Below are 13,001 nucleotides of genomic sequence, written 5' to 3'. Positions count from 1 at the left end.
CTAACATTTCTGATGCAGTATTGAGTAATAGTGGTGATAATGGACATCTTTGTTTCACCCGTGATGTAATTGGAAAGGCTTTTAGCTTATTCTTGCAATAGATAATGCTTGCTTTTGATTTTAGATAGATAAGACTCTATTAGTTCCTATACTTTCTAGTGTTTTTAATAGGAATGGTTGTCATATTTAATCAGAAACCTTTTCTGTATCTATTGATAATAATCATATGATTTTTGTTTTTATTATTAACATGATTGGTAATACATATAGTTTTCTTAGTAATGAACTAGCCCTGCATTCTTAGTATAAATCCCACCTAATCATAGGGTATGGCCTTTGTGATGTATTGCGCTAATCTCCTAGTTAATATTTTATTTAAAATGTTTGCATCAGTATACATTAGGAAAACTGATCTACAGTTTTCTTTCTCTGTTTTTGCCCTCCCTGGTTTAGGTATCAAAACCATATTTGTGTCATAAAGGGAATTTGGTAGGACTTCTTTACCTATTTTTCAAGTACTTTATATAGTATTAGGATTAATTGATCCTTAAAAGTTTAGTAGAATTCACGTGTAAATCCATCTGGTCCTGGGAATTTTTTCTCAGGGAGCTTATTGATGGCTTGTTCAATTTCTTTTTCTAAGGTAGGGTTATTTAAATATTCTATTTCCTCTTCTGTTAATGTGGGCAGTTTATATTTTTGTAAATATTTGTCCATTTCACTTAGATTGTCAGATTTATTAGGGTTTGTCTAATAATCGCTTTAATTTCATCTTCATTGATAATGAATTCACCCTTTTCATTTTTTGATATTGGTAATTTAGTTTTTTCTTTTTTAAATCAAACTAACCAGGAGTTTATCTATTTTATTGTTGTTTCCCCCATAAAACCGGTTCCTTGCTTTATTTATTAGTTTGATTTTTTTTACTTTAGATTTTATTAATCTCCTTTGATTTTTCAGGATTTCCATTTTAGTATTTAATTGGGGATTTTTAATTTGTTCATTTTCTAATTTTTTTAGCCACATGCTCAATTCATTGATCTGCTCTTTCACATTTAGAGATATAAATTTTCCCCTAATTTCTGCTTTGACTGCATCCCAGAAATTTTGGTTTGTTGTCTCCTCATCTTTGATGAAATTATTGATTTGTTTCTCACATTTGTTCTTTGACCCACTCAATTTTTAGAATTATTTAGTTTTTGATTAATTTTTAATCTGTGCTTTCATAGCCCTTTATTGAATGCAATTTTCATTGCATTATGATCTGAAAAGGGTGTATTTAATATTTCTGCTTTTCTACATTTGGTTGTTAGGTTTTTATGCCCTAAAACGTAGTCAATTTTTGTCAAAGTGCTGAGAAAATGTTAAACTACTTTCTATTCCCATTCGGTTTTCTCCAAATGTCTATCATATCTAATTTTCTAAAATTCTGTTCATCTTCTTAACATATTTCTTACTTATTTTATGGTTAGATTTATCTATCTCTGAGAGGGGGTAAGTTGAGGTCCCCTACTAGTATAGTTTTATTGTTTATTTCTTCCTGCAACTAATTTTTCCTTTAAAAAGTTAGATGCTATGCCATTTGGTGGATATATGTTTAATATTGATATTATTTCCTTGTTTGTGGTACTTTTAGCAAGATGTAGTTTTCCTGGTTATCTCTTCATTAGGTCTATTTTTACTTAAGCTTTTCTGAAATCATAATTGCTTTGCTTGCCTTTTTTTTTTTTTATTTCTGCTGCAGTATAACAGATTCTGCTCCAGCCCCTTATTTTAACTCTTTTTGTATCTTTCTGTTTCAGATGTGTTTCTTGTAAACAACATATTGTTGCATTCTGCTTTCTAATCCATCCTGCTATACTATCATAGTTATGATTACTAAGTATTCATTTCTCTCCATCCTATTTTCTTCTGTTTATCCTTCTCTAATTTTACCCTATCCCTCCTCAAAAATTCTGTTTTCCTTCTGACTACTGCATCCCTTAATCTGCTTTCCCTTTTATCACCATACCCTCCAAATCTCATTACCTTCCTACTTCGCTGTCAGGTAAGATAGATTTCTGTACCCATTTGAGAGAGAGAGAGAGAGAAAGAGTGTGTGTGTGTACACATACATATATTCATATACTTACATACACATATTTTTTTTCTTCCCTCTTTGAACCAACTCAGAGGAGAGTGAAGTTCAAGTGTTGCCTACCTCCCTACCATTTCCCCTTCCATTATAAAAGCTTCCTTGAGTGTCTCTTTTATGTGAGATAATTTTCCCCATTCTTTCTCTTCCTTCCCCCTTTTCCTAGCATCTTTCTCTTTCTTACCCATCCATTTTTTTTTTAAGATCATCCCAACATAATTCACTCACATGTCCTCTGTCTACATAGAATACTTCTAATTGCTCTAGTAATGATAAAGTTGTTAGCAGTTAGATTTATCACCTTCCCATATAGGCATGTAAACATTTAACCTTATTGGGTCCCTTGTGATTTGTCTTTCATGTTTATTTTTTTTATGCTTCTCTTGAGTTTTATATTTGTCTCTGATCTTTTCTTCAGGAATGCTTGAACATCCTCTATTTCATTAAATATTCAGTTTTCCACCTGAAAGATTATCCTCACTTTTGCTGAGTAATTTATTCTTGGCTGTAATCTTAGCTCCTTTCCCTTCCAGAATATCATATTGAAAGCCCTCTGCTCCTTTAACATGGAAGTTGCTAAATCTTCTGTGTTCCAGACTGTGGCTCCATGGTATTTGAATGGTTTCTTTCTGGCTACTTGAGGTATTTTCTCTCTGACCTGGGAGCTCTGGAATTTGACTATGATATTCCTGGGAGTTTCATTTTGGGGATTTCTTTCAGGAGATGATCTACTGATCTTTTTCACTATTTCTGTTTTACCCTCTGGTTGTAGGATATCAGGACACTTTTCGTTTATAATTTCTTGAAATATGATATCTAGGCTCATTCTTTGATCATGGCTTTCAAGTAGTCCAGTAATTCTTATCTCTCCTCAATCTATTTTTCAGGTCAGCTCTTTTTCCAAAGAGATATTTTATATTTTCTTCTGTTTTTTTTCCATTCTTTTAACTTTTGACTCTTGATGTCTCATGGAATGATCGATTACTTTTCCACTTGACTGATTCTAATTTTTAAGCAATTGTTTTCTTCAGTGAGATTTTGTACCTCTTTTATCATTTGGCCAATTCTGGTTTTTTGAGGCTTTGTTTGTAGCTGTTTTGATGTGATTGCCATCTTCTGATTTTGTTCTTGATCTTCCCTGTCACCATAGTAACTTTTTATGGTCAGGTTCTTTTTTGTTTGCTCATTTTTTCAGCCTGTTTGTTGACTTTGAACTTTATGTTAAAATTGGGCTCTATTCCCAGGAAGAGGTTGGTGGTACAGGGCAATGTCCTGATCTTCAGGCTTTTTTGCACTGTCGTTTTCAGAGCTAGTTCTGGGAGTTTCAAAGTTTTTTCAGTGTTTCTAAGGTGGTGATCTGGGGAGATGTTTTTTGATCTGCGCTTTGGTCCTTACCCAGGAAAGGCCCCTGATCCTTTGTGACTGAAACCACTTCTCTTGCCCTGGAACTGTGACTTACAAGAGGGTGCAGGCAATGGAATTGCCAGAATGTGCCCGTTCCTATGATTAGTGCTAGCACAGGGGTCCCCTGTAATCTCTTTCTTACCAGTTGTCCAATCCACTTACTGTCTTAGGGCCAAGAGCTCCTGAGGCTGCTGCTGTTGCCACTCCAAGGTCTCTGGCTGGTGTTGCCACCACATGTGCTCCAGGCCAGTTCCCACCCCCCTGTCACAGGCCTCTCTTTCTGATCTCCTATCTTAGGCTGACGTGGTGGAATTTGATTTGAGGCATTCATTTAAAGTTGTTTAGAGGGGAAGGTTGGGAGAACTTAGCTATAGTGTTTTCTGTACTCCACCATCTTGGTTCCCTATCCCATCCTTTCGAAGAATTAATATGATTGTGGAGCTAGTGATATCGGAAAGATTGTAAAAAACAGGAAAGTTACTAGAGGTCTAGAGGAAGAATAAATTTCCCAGTTTTCAAAAAAGTAAAGAGAATGGAGTCCATAAACTAAAAGGCAATGAACTTATCTTTGATTCTTGGTAAATCTAGACTTAATTATTTAAGAAATGGTTATTGAATATTTAGAATGAAAGTACTGCTTAAGAACAGGTCCTGCATGCTGGATCTAAACTAGTTTCCTTTTTTGACAGGGGCACCAAAATAGGAGATTGGGGAATCCTGTATTTTAAAGTGCCATATACTATTCTAGTAGAAAAGATGGAGAGATATGGGCTAGCTGATAGTACTACTAGTTGAATTTAGAGCAAGTTGAAATGGTTTGATGTTAGCTTAAAAGATGTTCAGTGGAGTACCCCAAGGATCTGTGCTCAGTCCTATGCTCATTAGTATTTTTTTGCAATAACTTCGATAAAAGCATTGACAAATGTTGCAAAGCTAGGAGGCCACATCCAACTTAGTAAATGAGAAAGTCAGGATCTGAAGAGATCTAGGAGATTGGGATGAATCTGATAAGATGAAATTTGATAGGGAGTAAGTATAAAGTCTTGAACTTGGGAACAAGAAATAAATTTTGTAGGCCCAGATTAGAGAAACAAAGTTAAACAAGTTAGTCTGAAAAAAAAGATGAGGGTGTTAGTGTGCTAAATAAGAGCCAACAATCAAATGTGACAGTCTCCCAGAAAGCTAATGGAGTCTTGGGCTACATTTAAAGACAGAGCTTCTAGGAATAAGAAGTTGATCATTTCCTCTACTATTCCATAGCTATAATATTGTATGAAGTCCTTTTTTTTTTTTTTTTTTTTTTTTTGGCCTAGGCAGTGGGGTTAAATGACTTGCCCAGATCACACAGCTAGAAAGTGTTATGTGTCTGAGGCCGAATTTGAACTCGGGTCCTCCTGAATCCAGGGCTGGTGCTCTATCCACTGCTCTACCTAGCTGCCCCAATGTTGTGTATAGTCTTGACACCACAATTTACAAAGGATATTGATCATCTGGAGAGCATTCAGATAAGGTAACCAAGATGGTGAATGACCTTGAGTCTATATCATATGAAGATCTCTTGAAGGAACTGAGGGTGTTGAGTCTGGAGGACAAAAATGTTTTATTTGGTTTGAGGTTTTTTGTTGTTGTTGTTGAGGAGAGGTATGATGAGGCAAAAGACTGATATAATGGCTGCTTTCAAGCATTGGAAAGGGTAGTTATATAGAAAAAAAAAATTAGACATGTTCTGTGTGTTCCTATTTCTGCATTCTGGGGCCAGTGCCGAGTTGAAAAGAAGCAACTTTAGGTTTGATGTGAGGAAAAACACCCTAACAATTCTAGAGCTGTGCAGAAGTGGAATGGATAGCCTCAGGAGTTTTGGTGTGTATTCCCCTCATTGGAGGGCGTAGGCAGAGGCTGGCTGACCACTTACCAGGTGTGTTGCAGTCAAGAGTCCTTTTTAGATAGGGGCTTCCAACTCTAAAATTTTGTCATTCCTTTATCAGTAATGTTACTTCTGAAATTTTGCAGCTGACCTAAGCCATCCTTTTAAAGTAAGTGTACACTTAACCACACTACATTTTGATTTTTTTTTTAATATTCAGTGGAAAGGATTTTGTTCCTACAGTTAGAACAGATCTGCAAAAGATAGTGGTACCTACCCCCTTGCAATATGATAACAGAAGTGAATTTTTAATTCAAGATAAAGAAGAATGAGACTAAAAGTTAAAACTGCACAACATTCACAAGTATTTGCAGCATTCTCCAGCACTAAACTTTTTCAAAGTAATGCTACTGCCAGTGTTAAGTGTATGTACCAGCAAACTGCACCTCACCTTTGGTATGGATGATTAGAAAGACATTTTAAATTGCCTTTTGAAATGGCCATAAAGTAATGAGCCATTCTTAAGAATTGGAGGAGGACTTAGAAATTATGAAATAATATCTGTCAAGCACATTTCAAACCTAAAAGCTATTTTACAGTAAAGGAACCTTGTGGCCCAGAGAGAGAAAGGAACTTCCCTATTTTCAGCTAGCTCATGGCAGAGACAAGACTCTCATTTCTGACCTTTTAATGCTTTTTCTACTGCTTGCTTGTTTTTTAGAAAAGACTTGATCCTAATAGAAGGGTGTGTGTGTGTGTGTGTGTATCTGTGACCCTTTTCACTTTTTCAGGTGCAGACTAGGTCTAGGTTTAATACTTTGCAATGTTATCTTGGTACTTCTATGTAGCCCTTCTGTAGTGTTACACAGTGAAATAGTGACTTAGAATCACAGAATGTTAGAAACTATGAGGGCTTAGAGATCTAGTCTGTCGACCCCTTTATTTTATAGAGGGGGAAACTGAGACTCAAGAAAGGGGAAAGGATTTACTCAAGGTAACAAAGCTATTTAGTGACAGAGCCAACACTAGAGTCCTGGACTTCTGACTCCTTGTTTAATGCTTTTCCATTACACTTTTGTACTAGAGGAAAGTCTCTCTGCAGTACAAGAACTGGGTTTAGTGAAAGTCATTTTTGTTCCCTTCATATATATTCATATTGAACTAGTAAGGTTTTACTGTAGTGGGAAAATGCCTTCAGAGACTTGTTTACAGAATAAAGGAGGGAATGTTTATTAATTAAAATAGTTGCTTTTGAAGTGTCTGAAAATAGTTGATTCTCTTACATATTATAGCACTGCCCCTCCCAAATCATCTTACTATAGCCAGTTAATTTTCTATGTTGTTAACAAAATTATGCTTTCAGAGCCCATCCAAATTCCATGTTATGACTTTAAAATACCAAGGGCCTTTTGTATTAATATTTCTGAAAGAAAGAAAATATGATCATTGCTTCCTTAAATGTGTTCAATTTTTCTTTAGTTACAAAGAAACTGATCATTTATGCATTCGCAGCACATGCTTTTTTGAACTTGAAAGATCTAGAATAGGAATTTGGAATATAGTTTTTAGCCTGTTACTTCAAATGGAGCTAGTTTTGAATTTTAATCATTTCAAATTGAAAAATGCAATCATGCTTTTCAAATTGGATGCAAAGGTGCTCTCCTTATAGCTTTTGAAAGTTTCACAGTTCACACACACAGCCCTTTACCATTCACTTTTATAAACTTTGTCAAGTTTTAACAATATCTGAATTTTTCACTTAATTATTTTGTTTTTGTTCTGCTTGTACTAGGTTGTAGCTCTTCTTACATCACAGTATACAGTGAATATGGAGTTGATGTTTTTGATGTTCATACTATGGAATGGGTTCAGACCATTGGCCTGAGGAAGGTAAGGAAATCCAATCTGTTCCTTGTAATTTTGTTGCAACGTATGAGCTCTACAAATTATAAATTTTAATCAAATTGCTTTTTTGTTCCAAATCAGATCAGACCACTTAACATGGAAGGAACGCTTAATCTCCTTAACTGGGAACCTCCACGGTTAATATACTTCAAGAACAAGTTTTCAGGTAGGTAGAGAAAGAACAAGCTTAGAATATTTTTCTGTTCAATAGATTTATATATTACTACTTGTCATAAGCAAACAGTCTTTTCATTCACCTAGATTCAGTGAATCCGTGTGCTTCAAAGTTGTGCTGTGTACCTATGGTGTGTTGATGTATCTGAGAATCAGTGATATTTCAAATACATAGGCTATAGTCATAATTACTATGCGTTCTTTATTATTCATGTAGGAGCTGTACTCAGTGTTCCAGAAACTTCTGATAACAGCAAAAAACAAATGCTTCGGACCAGAAGTAAAAAGCGATTTGTCTTTAAGGTTCCTGAGGAAGAGAGATTACAGCAGAGGCGGTAAGAGTTTAATCACTTGGAGCCCAGTTAGGTTAATAGTAACAACCAAGTGTATTTTTGCATATGAATGAATGCATATGTTTTCTTTTCCCCAGAGAGATGCTTAGAGACCCAGAACTGAGATCAAAGATGATATCAAACCCAACCAATTTCAACCACGTTGCTCATATGGGGCCAGGAGATGGAATGCAAGTGCTCATGGATCTCCCTCTGGTAAATTAAATAAATTTACCCAATGAACCAGGGGGCAAGGCCTGGGAATGAAGCTTACATCCACAAAATATAATCTCTCTTCACTTGCACATTTGCCAGAGGAAGCTATGCATAAGGCTTCTGAGGAAACCTTTCTTTCAAGGAAAAGGGGACCTAGCTGAAAAATGAAAAGCTGCATCTGCAAAGATAATCCAGTCCACACTGCTAGGTGCCTCTAAGTTTTACAGATACTTGTCTCTCTCCATCCTATTCTTATTTGATTAAAATAACAGAATTAATTTCCTTCACCCTCCTTTTTGCAGTAGTCTGTTCCAGTACCACCTCCAACAAACTTTTAAGCACACCTATCACATCAACTTTCTCTGCCAAAATCTTTCTCTAGGATTATCACTGTTTTTCAACCTAAGGTATCCCTGTGCTTCCTTTTTCCTGCCTCTCCTCTATTTCTCTTGCCAGAGTAGCAATAATTATTAACACATCACCACTTAAGAATCGAGTTGATGCACCCCAGGCTCTTTTTCAGAGTTGGAGCTGTATGAGAAGAGGCAGGTCATGGACTGGGGCCCAGAGACCTGCCTACAAATCCTGGTTCTCCTCCTCAGTGGCTGTGTAACCCTGATTAGTCCCATTGCCTCCCAGGCCCAACCCCTCCCAGGTGGCTTTAGAGCTGAGAGAATAATGCTCAAACTGTCCACTCCCAGCATTATTTTGAGGAAAGCACTGTGAAAAATGTAAGGACTTAATATGTGTATGTCTCAGTGATAATGAAGAAGAAAACTATTCAACCCAAGTATTTACTAAATGTCTTCTGTGTGTATGGCACTTGGCCAGGCACTGGTATGAGGGTTTGGAAGGGTGAGGGATAGTGGGGGCTTCCAAACCTGTGATTTCATTGGTGTAGGAAACTCCTGTTGAGGAAACTCCTTCTAGCACTGTAGAGGGACAGCTACTCTAGACCTTAAATTCTTAAGAGAATTGTTTGGGGACTTAGAGGCTAAGTAACTTGCCCAGGTCACAAAGCCAGGATGGGACAGAGGCTGGTTGCACTTGATTCTTGGCCTTCTTGACTCTGAGGCTGGCTCTGCCAATGTACCACTCTGCTCAGTAGACACCAGAGACAGCTCAAATTAGAGCATCCTAGCCTTCAAGGAGCTTACTGTTCTGCAGCATATAATATGTAAATAGATAAATAGATATTAGATAATTTAAGGATAATTTAACCCAGGTGGTGATCCAGAAGGAGAGGCCGAGAAGTGGTTAGAAAGGTAGAGAGAAAATGAGAAAGCAACATCACAAAAGCCAAAGGGAAAGAGAGTATCTAGAAGAAGGGGTGGGTGAGGTATCCAGTTCAGTGAAAAATTCTGACTTGGTGTCAGGAATATAAAGGTTTAAAAAAATGAAACCATTTTCCCTCAAGGAGTTTACTTTCTTTGGGGGAGGGGGGCGGGGGGAGGGGTTAGAGGATACCAAAACCTATAAGGGAGATCAAGAAGGATGAGGACTGAGAAAGATGTATTATAATTAACAATTAAGAGAGTAGCTTCTGTCAATTGATGAGCTTAGAATCCAGAATGAAAGTGATTGAGGGCTGATTTGTAGATGAGGAGGTGGAAGCTAGTATAGTCTTGTGCTGTTGTTAACCAGTTTGTTCAGGACATCTATACTTAGATTTTCCCCTCCTGACTTTTACTCACAAAATAAAATATGTGCCAAGTATTGAGTCCTAAATAACATGAGAGGATAGTGGTGTATCCTTTTACTACCCTCTTTTAATAAAAGCACGCATGTTTTCTGTAATTAAAATACTAGTTATATGCTGTGTCCATCAGTTAACCTAGTGAGATCAAGAGCTAACCTGTGTGTTCCATTGCTATCCGTACACTATCAGGAGGCATAGGAGTGGCTCCATCATTCTGGATGAACCCCTTGTGGAAGATTAATGGGAGGACATGAATAAGAAACACAGACTGGGTGGATATGAAAGACTAGCTTCCATTTTTGTGGTGCTTTGAGGTTTATAAAATGGCTTTCCTTATGACCACTCTTGGAGGTGACTGACCACAATAGCCTGAGGATTTAGGTAGTACCTAGATGTGATGCCACTGGTGGTGATAACTGCATATTTACATAGTGTTTTAAAGTCTACTTTAGCTTCTTTTGCTGCAAAAAATCATCTTCCAATTTTTTTGTGGGAAATTATTTGTTTGCCTAGTAAAGACAATCTTAAACATTTTCCCAGATTGAGCTTTATGTCATTTATTGTCCCTGACCCACAATCCTTATCTCATTAAAAAAGGCCATAATGATTATGATGTGGGCATTTGGTTGTACATATGTTTTAATGTTGCATTTTCAAATATAGAGCGTATTGCCTTCCTCACAAGAAGAAAAGGCTGGCCCTTCCCCAGCCAACCTCTCCCGGCAACCACAATCAAGAAGTAAGACCTACGTTTCATGGCCCTCTTCAGGTACAAATTGCAATCTAGATAATCTTAGGAATTATCTACTAGATTTAATTCCTTGAGGGCAGAAACCATCTATTACCTTTGTATTTCCGACAGTGCATTGCACAGCAGACAGTCAATCAGTAAGCATTTATTAAGTGTTTACTGTGTGCCAGGTGTCATGCTAAGCACTGGGAATACAAAGAGAAGCAGAAGACAGTCCCTGCCCTCAAGGAACTTACAGTGTAACGGGGAAAATAACAAGCAAATAAATATATACTTTAAACAGGATAAATGGGAAATATTAACAGAGGGAAAGCACTAGAATCAAGAGGGGTCTGGGAAAGGCTTCCTGTAGAAAGTGAGATTTTATCTGATATTTGAAGGAAGCCAAGAGACAGAGATGATTCCAGGCATGAGCAACAGCCAGAGAAAATGCTCGGAGTTGAGAGAATGGGGTATCATGTCTGTGGACTTAATAAGGCACTTAATAAATGTGGGTTGTATGAATAAACATTAATTGTGCACCTACCTGTTATTTTGTCCATGAGCACTGTGGGAGGAAAGGGGCAAGAGAAATACAAAGGACTTAATGTAATGTTTTAATTTTTAGTTGAGTTATAAACTTTATTTTTCTTGTAGGTGGCAGTGAACTGGGAGTGACCATACCTTTAAGAAGTATGTCTGATCCTGACCAGGATTTTGACAAAGAGGTAAAATTTGTCTTGTCAAACCAAAATTTTTCCATACTATATAAATACTAGAAGTTATTTCTTAAGAAGAAAGACATTTAGGTCATAAGCAAAAAGTTTATTCACTCACACCCACCCCTTTCCCAAAGTAGCAGCAAAGCTTTTGGGAGGTGGGTTAATATTTTTATCAGTTTTGTTTTAATTTTCAGCTATGCTTATTCAAATATGAACAGTAACAAAAGCAGAAAGAAAAACAAGTGAGACAAAAGGAAATGATTCAACAAAACATAAAGTGAATGTAAATTTTTGTGTGTATTACCATGCTCTTACTATTTTACTGATTAAAAGAAATAAAAGCTGTGCATATTAATTTTCAACACGATAGAAACAAAGCTGTCAAATATGTTTTATTACAGATTGTGTTCCTGTTTAATGTTTGTCTTTATTTACATGGGTGTAGTAAATATGTATATTCTTTTGTTTCTACATTTTTCATTCTTCATATAAATATGTATATTCTTTTGTTTCTACGTTTTTCATCACTTCATATAAACCTTCCGACTTTTTACAGGGCATTAATATTCTATAACATTCTAGACCTGTGCTTTCATTGGTAGAAGGAATTTCCAGGAAAGAAATCCCTTCTACTAATGTAGACTGGCAACTCTCCTGTAACTTTCAGTCTTAGAGAGGTGCTTAGGGCACTGGGAGGTTAAGTCAAGTCTCCAAGCAGAGGCTGATGATACAGAGGCTCCTTTTCAGGTTGGTTGGGGTCCATTACTACTCAAATTCTGTGTCTCTTTTGAAGACAAGTGGGTGTGAGCCTGGAAGCACTGAATTTACTGAACTGTAATGGGGAATAATAGTCACTTCATTCATTGTGCTAAGGTTGCTTGTCACAAGTACTCGTGGAGTGAATTTCTCAGTGTTTTCCAGGTTTCTGATTATTGGGGGAAGAAGGAAGAGATAGATGGAATCTATGGCCATGAATCCTGCCTGCCTTCACAGTGGGAAAAACTTGATACAAAATAATAACAAAATAGTGATTTTTTTTTTTAGGGACCTACAAGCAGATTCCCCCTCTTCCACCCTGTTAGTCGTTGAATTGTCAGGCTAGCATGGTGTGAACTCAGCTGTATTTTTCAGTGACTAATTAATTGTTTTGTGGTCTTATGGCTGGTTAGAAATCATAAAACCATGGATCTTGAGCTGGATGACCATAAGTACCATCTAGTCCAGTCCTTCATTTTACAGAGGAGGAAACAGACACCCAGAAAGATTAAGTCATCTCCAAGTCCCACAGGTAGTTAGCAGCCGCGCAGGGATCTGGATCTGATTACATATCTAGCATGCGCCACTTGACAAGGTTGTCTTCAGGAATCTTGTTCACCTGTGGTTCATTCCTTTACTCCCCAGTAATTATAAACATGCTTCCAACTTGGTGTGAGTTCCCCAAAGCTAAGTAAGCTCAAGAAAAAGCATTGGTTTTGAAAGGATAAAACTAGACTTCACCCTAGCTCCTCAGAGCAGTTTCCATACCCATAAAATGAAGGGTTTGGATTAGATGATCTCCAGGATTTTTTCCCAATTCACAATCCTACAATCCCTTATGAAGCAATGTCCCCACAGTCACATAGATAGTCTAAGCCCAGGGTGAGGAACCCGCGGCCTAGAGGGCCACAAGTGACCTTGAGGCTGCAGGTTCCCCACTGCTGGAGCAGCAGGGCCAGAACTTAAACTATCTACCTTTTCAGCTTTTGGGTGGGGTCCTGTTGTTCACAATTTGTGATAGCTTTGAGCTCCTGTGCCCATTCGCTAGACAAGTAAGTTCGAAGT

The 13,001-nt window shown here is 37.2% G+C and overlaps 1 protein-coding gene across 2 annotated transcripts in view; it reads left to right on the top strand.

The window, feature by feature from the left end:
• The window catches only part of CDC42BPB (CDC42 binding protein kinase beta), a 145,650-nt gene that overhangs the window by 130,797 nt on the left and 1,852 nt on the right, over positions 1-13,001 (top strand). For both annotated transcript variants that reach the window (XM_027849062.1, XM_027849061.1), the window contains 6 exons: positions 7,195-7,292; positions 7,389-7,473; positions 7,699-7,816; positions 7,912-8,029; positions 10,392-10,497; positions 11,116-11,186. In XM_027849062.1, coding sequence (XP_027704863.1) covers positions 7,195-7,292; positions 7,389-7,473; positions 7,699-7,816; positions 7,912-8,029; positions 10,392-10,497; positions 11,116-11,186 — 596 coding nt within the window. The remainder of the gene's footprint in view (positions 1-7,194; positions 7,293-7,388; positions 7,474-7,698; positions 7,817-7,911; positions 8,030-10,391; positions 10,498-11,115; positions 11,187-13,001) is intronic.

The sequence above is a fragment of the Vombatus ursinus genome, unplaced genomic scaffold (assembly GCF_900497805.2).
Source record: "Vombatus ursinus unplaced genomic scaffold, bare-nosed wombat genome assembly UNPS02007284.1, whole genome shotgun sequence".
Taxonomy (NCBI): domain Eukaryota; kingdom Metazoa; phylum Chordata; class Mammalia; order Diprotodontia; family Vombatidae; genus Vombatus; species Vombatus ursinus.
Note: the sequence above shows the minus strand (reverse complement) of the source record. Positions and strands in the feature narration are given on the sequence as shown.